General features: G+C 37.1%; 1 protein-coding gene across 1 annotated transcript in view; it reads right to left on the bottom strand.

Moving 5' to 3' along the window:
- Positions 1-4,527: 4,527 nt before the first annotated feature.
- Positions 4,528-14,319, bottom strand: part of USP45 (ubiquitin specific peptidase 45) — a 110,811-nt gene continuing 101,019 nt past the window's right edge. Inside the window, exons 15-18 of the mRNA XM_063443559.1 lie at positions 10,188-10,285; positions 9,360-9,446; positions 8,763-8,916; positions 4,528-5,755 (exon numbers count right to left, since the gene is read on the bottom strand). Coding sequence (XP_063299629.1) covers positions 5,625-5,755; positions 8,763-8,916; positions 9,360-9,446; positions 10,188-10,285 — 470 coding nt within the window. The 3' untranslated portion in view covers positions 4,528-5,624. The remainder of the gene's footprint in view (positions 5,756-8,762; positions 8,917-9,359; positions 9,447-10,187; positions 10,286-14,319) is intronic.

Genomic DNA, 14,319 nt, shown 5'->3' with positions numbered 1-14,319 from the left:
GCGACAGCAGTGATTAAAATAAAAGGAAAAGGAAATGGGTAGACAAATGAACAGCTGAAGTCTCCAGATTTAACTGGACCAAGGATAACTTTTCAGGAGGCAGGGGAGTCCCCAAGAAACAAAAAAATATAGGATACTTGTGGTGTGTCTTCAATCAGTTGATCTGGTATTTCTATGAGATGAGCTTGGTGTCTTCCTGCCCACTTTGGTCCATTTCTGTGACAGCGGTGGAGGGCTTGCTGATGGGGATGTTCTGACATTAGACTCCTTGCAGCATAAGTTCCATTGTTGTAGCAACATCAAGCTTGTGTTGGACTAGTAGATTAACAGGAAACCCAGATTTATATGTAACATTAGAGGCTTGTAGTGTTGCAGTGACTTCTGCAAATTCCCTGAGAAGCTGTATGGTAAGTAAGAAAAGATCAGCAAACATTTTCAGGTGAAAGTACTGATCATGGAAATTTCAAGGCGACATCATCTTCCGGTTGTTGACATCTCACGTAATGTTTTTTTGGTTGCCTGGGAGAATCTAGTCAGGTAGTCTGCCCTATCCAATACACATTTATTGGATACTTCTGGTAAGAAGGTCCTTGTTTTAATGTTATTTATGTGGGACCTGTCTACTAGGTCATTAAGTCATTTGACTTTTATTGACTTGACCTCCTTTACCAGTGCCTTATGTTGGTCAGATAAATGCTTTCATGTATGCGGCCTTCCATGGCCTTTGTCCTCAAAACTGGATGTCTTTTTGAAAGTCTGTTAAGCAGGCCTTAATGTCTCTTTATGTCCCTCATCAGTTCCTGGACGATTATTTTAAAGTCTCCTTGTATTGCTGGTTCCCCAGTGAGGTGGAAACTAGAGGAGAGGGGCCTCCCCGCCGTCCGCCATCTTGGGCCTCATGTCTTGAAAAGGCAGGTTAATTTGTCTTGCGGTACTGCTCTGTCAGAGGTGCTTACTGCCCAGCTTTGTACTTTGTCGGGACCAGGATGACACCCCCTTCTCCAGTTCCACTAGCATATTTTGTTTGTGATGTTAAATGTATTGTTTTACAGTGAAAACGCTCAGAAGCGCAGGAGCTCCTCTAAACATTGTGTCAAAGCTCAGCTCCCTCATAAACAGTATTTCTTTTACTCTGTGGGGTTAATTGATATTATACTGTTCAGGTAAAAAAATAAAAATAAATCAGGTTGAAAAAAGCTAAACTGTGATTTATAGATCAGTTAGAGACATTTCTCCAAACAAGTAACCATTTTCTAAATTTTGCTATTTGGTTTGAAATTCACTACAATTTAATGTTTGGTGAATAAACCACAATATGTCTCCTGGTTACACTGGTTTAATCATGAAAATGTAACTTGGCAGAAAATCAATGTGATTTCAAAGTAATTTAAACATTTCAGTCCAAAATAGTCAAACTGTATTCAAAACATGTTTTCAGATTGGCTATTTGTATTGAAGATTCAAAATTGTATTTGAATTAACTGTGAATTGAGATAATTTTCACATTAGTGAGTATTTATAAATATAAGTTGTTAGCCATTATATAAATCCATCCTCTATTAGTATTCAGGTTGTTGAATATCACTGAGCCCAGGCAACATTTATGCAAACAATATTTCTTATTTTTATTTACATCATATTTGTATCAGTTTATATTTATTTATGAGGCACAAAAACATTTAAAGAAACAATGTACACAATGCATTCTAAAGATGCAAAAAATACTTGCCTCAAGTACATCATTTATAAGATATAAACATTAATTTTTATAAATAAAATATAATGGTAATCTTTTTGTACAAACTAAACCCATTTGCGATCGAAGGCATTCCAGGACTAACAAGATGTAATTGAACTTGACAAATCCTTTTTCAGGAAGGGGATAATCATTATTATTAGATAATTATTTCTGACCTTTGTGCAGAATATGCAAACAATACAGTAATGCTATTCTTAAAGGTTTTTACAAGCACCAGAACCATTACAGCATAATCTAGTGGTTCTGAGACAAAGGTATTGTCCCTACAGTTTCAGTAGTAAACATTGCGTTTCCTGAGAAAAGGCAAGGTTTACATTGCCTCCTATGACTACCTCTAGTGGCTGTCCCTCAGATAGCCACTAGAGGGCTTCCTGGTTGTGGTCCTGCAAACGTTGACTGCTCACCTTAGAGATGCACTGAGCCAATGCATCTCTATAAGGATGTGATGATTGGTGTATGACGGCTGCCTTCCTAAATGTTCAGTACTGGTGATCTCAGCCAGGGGTGGAGTGGTAGCTGTGGCGAGGCTCGTTCACCGGAGGATATCTGACATATTAAACTCAGGTTTACATTCCTAAAGTTAGAATGTATCGTAAACACAGCAAATATTCAAGAAGACCTTAACAAATGTTCAAATTTATAGTTTTATTTCTCTACAAAGCATTTAAAGAGGTTTGACTGAAATCAGCCAAGTGCTGTATTTGTATTCATAAACGGCACTTTTCTTAGTATGCTGCTTAATAACAAAAGTATTTTTTGTTGGATCATTTCCAAACCAACTATATTTTGCAATTCAAACACAAAGGGATTGAATCAGCTTCAGGTATTTACGCATATAAGCTATACATTATGTTTGTGATATAGCCATATAGCCAGCAAAAGAATAGAATAAAATACTTCCTGTCTTGAAGATACTCTGCTCCTTCAAGCTATATGTACAGTTATCCCCAAATGATCAACACGGCATCCCCTAAGCTTATGTTGTTTCCTTCATATGAGGGAAGGCAGCTAATTCTGCACAATGTCATAATGCAGTAAGTTTACCAATAGGAACACTTTGTGGAATAACCTAAACATGCACCCTAACAGCAATAATTCCACATCTTAATTTAGTGGCTTTAGTGCAAATACGCTGTCCCTTTTTGGACAATGTAAAACATTGTCGTTTCCTATTGACAGCAACTTGAGGCACTTGCTCCTTAAGACCTTAATGAATCAAAGGTCTTCACATTTGGCATCATCACATGCAGCATAATAACAATTAACACATCAAATAAATCACAGGATCCAATACTTTTCTACCAGCTGCCACATTTGCTCAGTAGGACCCAAATATTTCTCTATGAAAGGCATTGGATTGGAAAGTGATCATGACAGTCGGTTCAGTGATGAAACAAAAAATATTAATTTGTCCATAATAATTGAGTTCAGAACATCTTGGAATTCATTTTTAAATCCTTAGTTTTGCTTTATAGGAATAACCAGCATATACTATTGTGAAACGAATACCAAACAATTTTGATTCTAGTTTCCGGTCTATTAAAAGCAAAACAAATACAGGTGCAGTAAAATAAATTCACCAAATAGGTAGCCAGTATGTCTGAAAATGCAATATGTTGTTTGAATTGCCAGGACCTTTATTTCATTGTTTTCTTCATTTAGAAAAACCGTCACTATCTAGTCATATTCAATATGAATCCCTGTCTCATGTCACCTAACTCTATCCTTGTTCTCATCCTCCTCTGCCTGTTGGTCTCTCCCAGCTATGACTCTGCCTCGCTCTCCTCCACTCACCTGTGGTGTTTTCTTCCTCCCCTCCCACCCATGGCAATGGTGTCACATTTCTCCAATGTGTCCCTTGCTTTCTGCCAATTTTCTGTCAAGCTCCCTCCCTTCCTCTTTGACTGTTCCCATAATTATTACTTTTTATATCCTATTCATTCTCTTTTCCCTTCCTTTATCATGGTTATGTGCTAGACTTGGAATTGCGAAAAAGTGCAAACAAAACACCAAAATAACCAAGTTGAAAAATTGTCGAGATTGCTTCCATTTCAGCTAGCTTGGCCTAAAATGTGCAATTACCTGGTCAATTCACCAAAATTCATAGTTCAGAGAAGAACTGTCAAGGTAAGACACTCACAAGCTGAGCTACAGGTAAGTTCAACTGCAACTAGGCACGAAATAACACGATACCAGTGTATTATTGGTACTTAGGAGTCACCAGGTTAATGATGAGCTTGATATGTGGAAATTACCTCCAAGTTTGTAAAGGAAAGTCAAAGAACAGGGAAGATCAAGTGATACTAGAGAGACCACAAAACAAGTTTAAGGTCAATTGATTACAGAAAGCAGAATAGGAACAAATTGAATCAAAACCAGGACACAGTGTAAACACACTCTTGTTAAAGAAGACCATGACAGGGCATAGGACTGCAGAATAAATGAGTTGATATAAGAGAGAAGCTGATAGGCTGGTGTCTTTTTTGATTACAGTACAAACATGTGCATCGTCCCGGACTAGTTACTGAAACCTCCATCGCAGTAGTGTCAGAACTGTCACCAGAAAAAAGCACGGAAGCTAGATGTACCAGGATTCAAACTAGCAATGGAAAAGTGTGCCATGGTAATTATAGACAAAACAGGACATTGATTCAACCCGGGTACTCTGAAAAGAACTATATGAATTACAATGGTCCACGCAATCTACAATTAACCATATCAAAAAGGGTAACTTACAAAAACCTTCACTGATATTCTTTATTGTGTGTCCCAATGAGCAGTCACTTTGGAAAACATGATAATGATAATGTTGATAATATACCATTAAAATATAAAACAAATTTATTTTTAAAATCAAAGAAAAAAAAAGGTTATTTGAGCACTATTCCAAATTCCTGTGCATAATTATATAAATGGAGGTTTTTAGTTCCACTCCAATGGCCATTAGATGTAAGCCCACCTGCCACGTCAAGGCAAACCTCTTAGGTGGGTCCTACACTAACAATTCACCTTGCTTGCTTTAGCTTAAGGCAAAAGAAAATCTCTAATGAGACAGAGAGGGGTATTTTTTTTAACCCCTACATACTTCTCAACCCTTAAGGGGAAGACATGGGATGGGCAGCAGCGTAGCATGGCTGTGTAATACAAAATGTAAATACAAATTTATTTTAATATTTGTTAACTTTAAATTTTCATTTCAATAAAACGATAGCAGATCCCAGAGGTATCTCAATCCATTGTATTTTTGTTATTTCTGTAATTTTTATTTAATTCTCAATGTTGCCTTATCCCAATAATCCCTATGAATCTAGAAGGGATTTCAAGTATTCAACTGTAGCACTATAGTTTGAATTGAACGTGTTCATTGATACTTCAGGCCCCTGAACGGTGTCCTGTGTTGATTGTGTTGTGTTCCTTACCGATTGTAAGAAAAGGTATTTCTTGATACCATTGACAATTGTTTTCTAGCTCAATAAAGTCCTGTCTTTGCCATGGTCTATAATGCATACCTTCTCCGTTAACTCACCACTTCCTCCACAAAATAAATGATGAAGTCTGAAAACAAGGAAGGATGAATGTACAGAGAAAATTTATAGAAGCCCATGTTGAATTGTAATAGTGAAGACATTTTCTTGGAAATAGATCAGTAAATAAAGTGAGTCAAAACACATTTTTGGAAGGTATAGATGGCTATGTAGTACCTCTGGCAAAGCATTGTGATTTGAGTAAAGGTCACAAAGTGACCAGACATTTTGCCTAATATGTTTATTTTATTAATTTATTTTTGCATTGTACATGACATATCAATATGCAAAGCTTTTATGAAAAATAAACCTGTCTGAAAATGTGTGTAAAAATCTAAGATCTAATTCAATCTTTCATAAAACAATAGGTATGCTTGCGAACTGAGCACACGGGACTCTGAAACCATCTGTACATGGGTATCGCTAACATACACCCACTGACTCAATGTAGATTGCACACCACCAGTGGAACCTGTAAAACAAGCACACATAAAGTACAGTTATTAGTGGTATGTGAAGTGTTTAAGTTTATTTTTGTGATAAACAACATTAATCCTCCTGATAAGTATCTGACATTGTTGCCAAAAAGCCGCAAATGTGTCCTAAACTAGCTTTTTTACATCCATTGTTAACACGATGGGTATTCATATAGTAACAGTAATGCATAGCTGCTTTTGAATTCCTGGCTATTCCCACAGCAGCATCACTAATCAGTTAATTTCCATCTCTCGCATAACAGGAAGCAATTAAGCTTAATTTAATAAAGCCTCCCTTAGAAATCCAAAAGACTTGATGCGGCTGTGGGAATGGCCAAGAAATTAAAATTCTGGTAAGTATGGTAAGGAATTTCAGTTTTCCTGACCAACAATAGCAGCATCAGCACTAATGGGGATTCCCCAAGCAAGAAGCGAGGGAGATGAAACTGCTGCAAAAACATCTGCATGTGGGTAAAGTATTAGATGCTGCTGAAAGCACATTCGTCCTGAAAAGGACATCCTTAGATTTCTGTATGTACAACAGATAGTGTCTCGCAAATGCAGAACGTGACGTCCATGTAGCTGCCTTACAGATTGCCTCTGTAGAAACATTATTCCAGGTTTCCCAAGATGTTGGGAAACCTGGAATAATTGCCCTTGTAGAGTGTGGTCGATTAAAATGAGTAATATTTAATACCTGTACTGTAAGAGGCTTAGTAATCGAAAGAGAGAGCCACCTTCTTATTGTGGAGTTGGAGGCTGCTTCACCTATTTTCACTCCTAGAATCACAAATAGTTTCTCGTTTTTTTCCTCCATGTCTTGGTTTCATCAGTTTACAAACATCCTTGTTTGTATATTGATCTATGGCCATCCAGTGTATAAAGTTCTCTCTCTTCGGAAGAATGAGGGTCTTGGAAGATCGCTGGTAAAACAATCTCTTGCTGGATATGGAAAGGAGTCACAACCTTGGAGAGAAAACCTGGGGTAGGATGCAAAACAACTTCATCTAGGAAGAAGGTAGTATGAGGAGGACCACTGGATAAAGTTCAGAAGCTCTCTTAGCTGATTTAATGGCCACTAAAAAGAGTATCATCAACGTAAGGTTCATGACATATACTTATTCTGGTGGTTTCAACGGAGCTATAGTTAATACTTTTAGGACTGAAGGAAGATCTCAATGAGGAGTTACCTTTTTAACAGGAGGTCAAATCTTTAATGCGGCTTGAAGAAACTTATTGACCATAGCATCAAGTGGCCATCTTGTATGTGTTCAAGCTGAAATAGCCAATACTTGAATCTTTAAGGAGTTCTGGCTCAGTCGCTTTTTCAGGCCTTCTTGAAGAAACCTGAGGACATCTGAGTGAGAGGGGCACTGGAATGATTTGCCTCTTTCTTCCAACCAAGACTGGAATATTCCCCATATACAGTGGTAAGTACTAGAGGTAGATTTCTTCCTTGAGATGAGTAGAATTTCTGTAACTGAATATGGAATTCCCTGCTTTTTGAGCATTTAGTGTTCAAGAGCCAGGTTGCTAACTGTAGGTTCTGTGGATTTGGATGTATGATAGGACGCTGACATAGAAGGTCCCTCATCACTGGGAAGATCCAAGGTCCTTCTTATTTCAATGTCTGGAGAAGAAGGCACCAATAACTCCTTGTACAGTCTGTGGCTATTAGGATCATTGTTTTGTTCTCTCTCCATATCTCGTTCAGAATCAGAGGAATGGGTGAGAATACATATCCCAAGTGAAAGTTCCATCTCTGACTCCTCTTGACATTGTGCCTTGTAGCCGTAATTGAGAGAATATCATTTTTCCACTTTTGTGTTGTCTCTTATGGCCTTTGGATCGAACTGTGGATAACCTAATTTCCTTGTTATTTTTACAAAGATTACCCTGTTCAGAGACTATTCTTCTCTTACTTCAGAATGTCAACTCAGATAGTCTGCTGTTACATTGTTCATTCCTGGAAGATATATTGCCCTGATCCCTTGAACATGTCTCTCAGCCCAGAACATAATGGGAGTTATTTGTGCTAAGAGTGCACTGCTTCTTGTCCAACCTTGGTGATCTATATAGGCTCCAGCCACCTTGTTGTCCATCCTGATCAGGATCCACTTGTGCTACAAATGTGATGTAAAGAATCATAAGACTATATAGATTGCTCTTAGTTCCAATTGAATGAATGGTCATCACCGTTATCCATTATGGTTCCACCAGAACAGTGCCCATCCTGAAAGCTTCTGAAATCCACCAAAGAATGGAGGATTGATTGTAGGTTGATATTTTTATTAGATGATCCAAACCTAGTTCTATTATGAATTGATTGAGAAATTCTCATTGTAGCTCTTTGATGTACCAGTGTGCCCATCTCACCAGGCCAATAGATGATGTCATGGAGTCTAAGACACTCATGATTGTGCTGGCCTGATATTTCGTCATTAGAATCTTCTTCGCTTTCTGATGTAACTTCAGTTCTCGTTCTTGAGAAAGAGAGAGATTTCTCCTTTTGTCATGCTTATCTCTGCACCTAGAAAGACTATGTTGTCTGAAGTGGATGAACAGCTCTTTTCGCAGTTCACTACCCATCCTTCAATTCTCTCTCCTTTCCATGAGTTGAGAGAAGTGGACTGTACTAACAGTTTGGTTAGTCCTGTTACCACACGCTGTTAACTAAACCCTTCAGAGGAGAGAGGCTAAACCCCTGCAACAGCCATGTCATTTCATTGTAGGTAAGTCATAAAACAAAATTTACATTCCCAAATGGGAAGCCTGCAGCTAGAGTGACAGAAAAAAAAAACAATCTCTAAAGGGGGGAATTTATTTAATTAGGCTTAATAATTACTTCCTACAATGCAAGCTGAGTGGTGGAATATAACCCACTAGTGATGCTGCTGTGGTAGGTCAGGAAATAGAGATTCTCAATAGCGTGGGAAAAAACCTCTAAAATGTGTATATATATATAGTGCAGGAATTTGTATACGTAATGAATAAATTACTAACCTGTGAAATTGTTATTGCAAGCATTGTTTTCAGGTATGTTTTTGGAAGGCACCCGTATCTTCACATAAGCTACATAATGCCCTTCTCTCATCGAACCACTGTGTTCCACTATTCCGTATAGACTGTAGAAAACGCTCTTCGCTCCACACACATTCTTAGTATTGCCAAAAAAAAAAGGAAAGCATAAAAGTAATACAGAGAAAAATCACTAAATCGGTTGTATGACAAAGAAGCCATAATGACTTGCACAATTAACTAAATAGTTTCTCAAGATCCAAATGCTGTTTGTAAACAGCTTACTTTACTTGAACTGGTGACTAGGCTGGACACTTAATGATATTCCCTGTCTTCTGCTCTGTCATTATTGCAGATATGATTTCCATGCTCCAGATGCAGAAGAAAACTCTGAATGGCCTACATTATCTGAAAGCCTTTCTTTCTGATGGCCCTGTAAGGCTCAGTCAGAAAGTGAATTATCTTCCACCATTTAAGCCCATATAAATATTAGTAGCCATTTGATCAATACAGGTATCTTTAACAACAAGTACCGCAATGCATGGCAATACAACTGATTAGGCATTTGTAACACTGTCTTACTTTGCAGGAAGCAGAACAGAATGGTGCCAGGTCTAAATTGAAAGGGAAGTCTACATGTCTATTGATTTTCCGTAGAGTTAAACCATTCTGTTGTAAAAACAAAAACAACAACGCTATTAGTTAGTTATTTGTTATTACAGAATACCGCATTTAAGCACATATATCACAGTGGACTGAAGAAAAAGCCCTAACAACTAAAACAATGAATATTGCCGGGGTTATTTCCATTCTACAAAATTCTCCCTCTATATTCTGGGTATTGCAGTCGTCTCCTCTTACCTATGCAAATGTAAGACAATACATGTAGTCCCAGGCATTTTGGACCACTAATGCAGCAGTTTATTGTAAAATCAGTAACAACACGCAATGTTTCGATCTCAATGGAGATCTTTTTCAAGTTGCCTGGACTACATTTATTGCTTTACCATTGGAGTGGGATTAGCCAGGCCCAGGTCTGGATGGCCAGACAATAGTGCAGATTTATTTTTTGTTTATGCAAATGTGAGAACAGATCCCATATAATAAATAATGATGTATTAGGGAATGGGAGGTAATTGTACTAATGGTGTTTGGATATGCATGTAATCTGTAAGACAGACTGCAGTCATGGAGAACTGATTCCATCATTCAGATATACTTTGTGGAACTGATCATACTATGTTTAAGGAAAGTAAACAGCATGAGTAGAGGGCATAGCTCCATATATTACTTAGCAAGGTGTACCTTCCACTAAATATAAATGCATTTGTAGTTATCACTGTATCTGTGAATCTAAGATCAGAATTCTGCAGTTAATGTGCGTTATACAGATGTTATGGTGTGACTTACTTGATAAAATCGTTTCAGATGCAATATTAGATTGGCAGGTGCAGCAGAAATTAAAAGTTGCTTTCGAGCATTGGTATAGACACTTTCATGCTTCTCCTCTACGTAATTTAAAAAAAAAAAAAGACCAAGAAAAATAGGTCTGATTATACCATGCATAATTTTTCCACCCACTTTGCACCCCAGCAAGGCTCCTCCTCAGGTTTCCACTAAACCACAATAATTGAAACACTGAAACAAGTTTTGGGTACCATCAGTATCCTTCCTTTGAAGGATTGAGTACAATAACACTGCTCACTACTGGGCTTGGGTTCCTTATATGCGTTGTGTGCATCTGCAGAGTTTAAGCACTCATTGATAGAGACAATAAATGCTAAGTGTGACTGTAGAGTTGCAGAAAAGCTAATAAGCAGCACAAAAAAGTGTGAGCAAAGCTTATAACAAACATTGTATAGTATAGTGCAAGACTGGAAGTGAGGCATTAGGTAGTTAATACACCAAAAATGTATACAAGAGTGTAGGCAGAAACAAAAAATATATGTTACCGTTAAAGTGCAGAAATCAGTAAATGTGCACATTACCTAGTTAATCTGCAGATTAACTAGGGCGATCAATTAAAGTGCCGAAAATTGTTTTGTTTCTCAAATATTTCTCACATTACCTAGGTAATCTGCAAATTACCTAGATAATCTGCACATGACCTACTAGGCACTCGTTAAACTGCACAAATCATTCTGTCCTCCATCTCTCTGAGGGGCTCACAGCTCTGGAGGACACCATGGTGTGCACAGGCTGCTGTTCTGTTCTTGTCTGGACCACATAGTCACATACCTCTTCAAACAGTTATCCCAAACTGGTAAGAAACCAGCAAAAGAGAGCGAGCGCTTCCTGCACATTATGCAGCAACACCCTGAAATGATCCCAGCAGATGCTCTCCACTGTTCTCAATATCATCATATATTTGAAGACTGTCGGAATCAGTGGTCCATGAGCAGACCTCTCCTTGGTCTCATTATCCTTAATGAGAGAAGTATTTCTCGGACTTACGGAGCAGCATTGTTAGTAGCCATCCCCCCCTCTGAGAAGCAACAAGCCATGCGTCTATGCTTTGAGAATTTGATGGTGGAGGGCATTGAAAGGAACTTGCTCACAAAAGAATCAAGACAGGTTCGTACAGAATCTTTCTGCCTTCAGACGAGAAGTGAACGACTCTGCAGAGACTGCACTGAAAGGGTGAAACAGGTTCTGCAAGGACGTTTTGTAATAAATAATTCCTCTTTACCGAGGGAAAGAAACAAACTTTTGCACTGAAAGGGTGAGACAGATTCTGCAAGGATGTTTTTTAATAAATAAATCCTCTTTACCGAGGGAAATAAACAAACATTTTGCACTTTAATGATACGGAAGCCGTTAATGTGCACATTACCTAGGTAAAGTGCGGAAAACTCATGATTCCGCACATTAACGGAGCAAATCAGTTAATCTGCAGATTAACTAGGTAATGTGCACATTAACGGATTTCTCACTTTAGCGGTAACATATATATAATTGGATATAAACCTTAATATTTAGTATTTATTATTAAATACTTAATAGGCATTTCAGTTTTTGGAGCTTCGGGGATATTTTTATTTACTAAACTGTTCTATAAAAAAAAAAAAAAAAAAGTTGTCTATGCGAACAGATGAAAAGTCTACAATACCACTGAATATAATACAAACTATTAAGAATTATTAAAACGCCATAGTATCATACTTTGTTTATGGATGTGCAGTGTATCACAATCACAGGAAACACGTTGGGTAAAGGTGATACATTTATTAGTTAATGGGATACTCTAGGCACCAGAAGAACTACAGCTTAATGTAGATGTCCCTACAAGCTTAGAAGTGTAAACCAGTGATTCCAAACATTTTAGGTCCCAGTAGTCCTTAAAATTTGAATATTTTTTTAAGGCACCCAAAGTCAAAATTTATAGGTTGTATATCTGTACAGCTCTGCAGCATTTACTTGCACTATAGTGTAATGTATAGTGTTAATGTTTTAAGGGGTCCTTGTATATAGTTTTAGTGTTTTAATAAAGGGGTGTGTTTGTATGAAATGTTTGCGTTTGATTGCAGGGGTGTGTTTGAATGTAATGTTCACTTTTAAATGCGGATGTACATTTGTGTGAAGAATTTGTGTTTGAGTGAAGGGGTGTGTTTATATATCCTTTTGGAGTTTGAATGCAGGGGTGTGTTTGTATGTAATATTTGTGTTAGATGGCAAGAGTGTGTTTGTATGTTGTGCTGGTGTTTGACTGCTTGGATGTATGCACATACACTACCACATACATACATACTTACACAGGTATACATGCACACCACGAAGTACTAAGTAATGGTAACCATCTAGAGAGAAAGTGTCAGGTTACTCTAATAATGGCAGGGAGAGGGGGTAACCCCCAGGTAGAATTTACTATAAAACAAAAGAAACACTTGAGTAAATCATTTAGAAGATAACCCCTTTTGTGCAAGGAGTAACCCAAATAAAACGTCACTTTTAATATAATTGTTTAAAATATACCATCAAAAAAACTTAATCGCAGATATAATTGATATCTATAATAGGAAGAAATCCTTCAAAAAATATTTTAACAAAAAAGGATTGTAATGAAAATAATATTAAAGAAGATCTTGAGAAAAATAAATGAGTGATCTAAGTATAAATAGTAAAATATAACAAAAAACTTGAAATTATTTATAATTAAATAGGTGATGGCTTAGAGATCACACCATTCATTGCAATGTGTGGAAAAAATGTTGACTAAGGATAAAGTAACAAAAAGATAATGGTTACAGTTGTAGCATATCCAATTAACCAGGAGGGGAGAGATGTAACAAGATAGCAAATTGTTGAATAGAGCAGTGAGAAAGTCCTGCAGGTAAATCTAAATAGAATGCTAACTTCCCTAATCTGTTGTGCCTTTGAGGGCACCCCTTAAAAAATGCTAGCCCCCCCACCTCCTCTTTGATATCCAGCCTAATAGTCAATGTAAAGCGAAGTGGCTGTAAATGTATCTCGTTGAGCTAATCGGCTATGATAGATAGTAACCGAAAAGAAAATGAATGAAATCAAATGAATGAATAAATAAATAAAGTATAGGTGGTAATATTATAAAGGTTTTAATACATGTCATCCCGTATCTCCTAGACCAATGCCAAACTGTGTAACGTCCTGATGCTTAAGGCTCTTCCAGGGGAACTAATAGGTCTAATAAGACAGAAATTGAAATAAGGCGCCTCTGTGGTTGATTAGATATTTATTTGCCAATTAGCAAGTGAGTAAGAGGCTATAGGTGGAGCTCTGCACGGTTAATATTTTAACCCTTCATGTGCTTTGGACATTTGTAAATGCAAAAATAGTGTATTTTCTACTCTGTAATACAAGTTACCAAGGAGGCATTTGACGTGTTGTGTATATATACACGTGTTGCCGAGATTCCAATCTCACATATTATGATGGATAGCCATAGGTAATCCCTAATAGCCACAAAGTATAAATTGGGCAGAAATAAACAAATAGATAGAGAAAACACTTATGAAAAAACATTTACGGTTTTCTGGCATATCCTAAAATGAGAGGTGCTGCATGCGTTTGATTTATTGCATTCCTTCTATGTTACACCTATTTTTCTGTTCTGTGATCATAAATATGAATAGAATACCCATAGAGGGTGAGAAAAGGAGTATTTTATTATGAAAAACTGTCATGGTGGACTCAATACATAATTAAAAACTATTTTTCTCACCCTCTACGGGTATTTTATTCATATTTATGATCACAGAACAGAAAAATAGGTAGAAGGAATAGAAGGAATATAAAATAGAAGGAATGCAATAAATCAAACGCATGCAGCACCTCTCATTTTAGGATATGCCAGAAAACCGTAAATGTTTTTTATATGTTTTCATAAGTGTTTTCTCTATTTATTTGTTTATTTCTGCCTCTTTTATTTCTAACTCTTTTTCTCACCCTCTACGGGTATTCTATTCATATTTATGATCACAGAACAGAAAAATAGGTGTAACATAGAAGGAATGCAATAAATCAACTGATAGAGAAACGCAAGGTATGTGTGAGATTAAATATATAG

Source organism: Pelobates fuscus, chromosome 2 (assembly GCF_036172605.1).
Source record: "Pelobates fuscus isolate aPelFus1 chromosome 2, aPelFus1.pri, whole genome shotgun sequence".
In the NCBI taxonomy this organism is placed as follows: Eukaryota; Metazoa; Chordata; class Amphibia; order Anura; family Pelobatidae; genus Pelobates; species Pelobates fuscus.
Note: the sequence above shows the minus strand (reverse complement) of the source record. Positions and strands in the feature narration are given on the sequence as shown.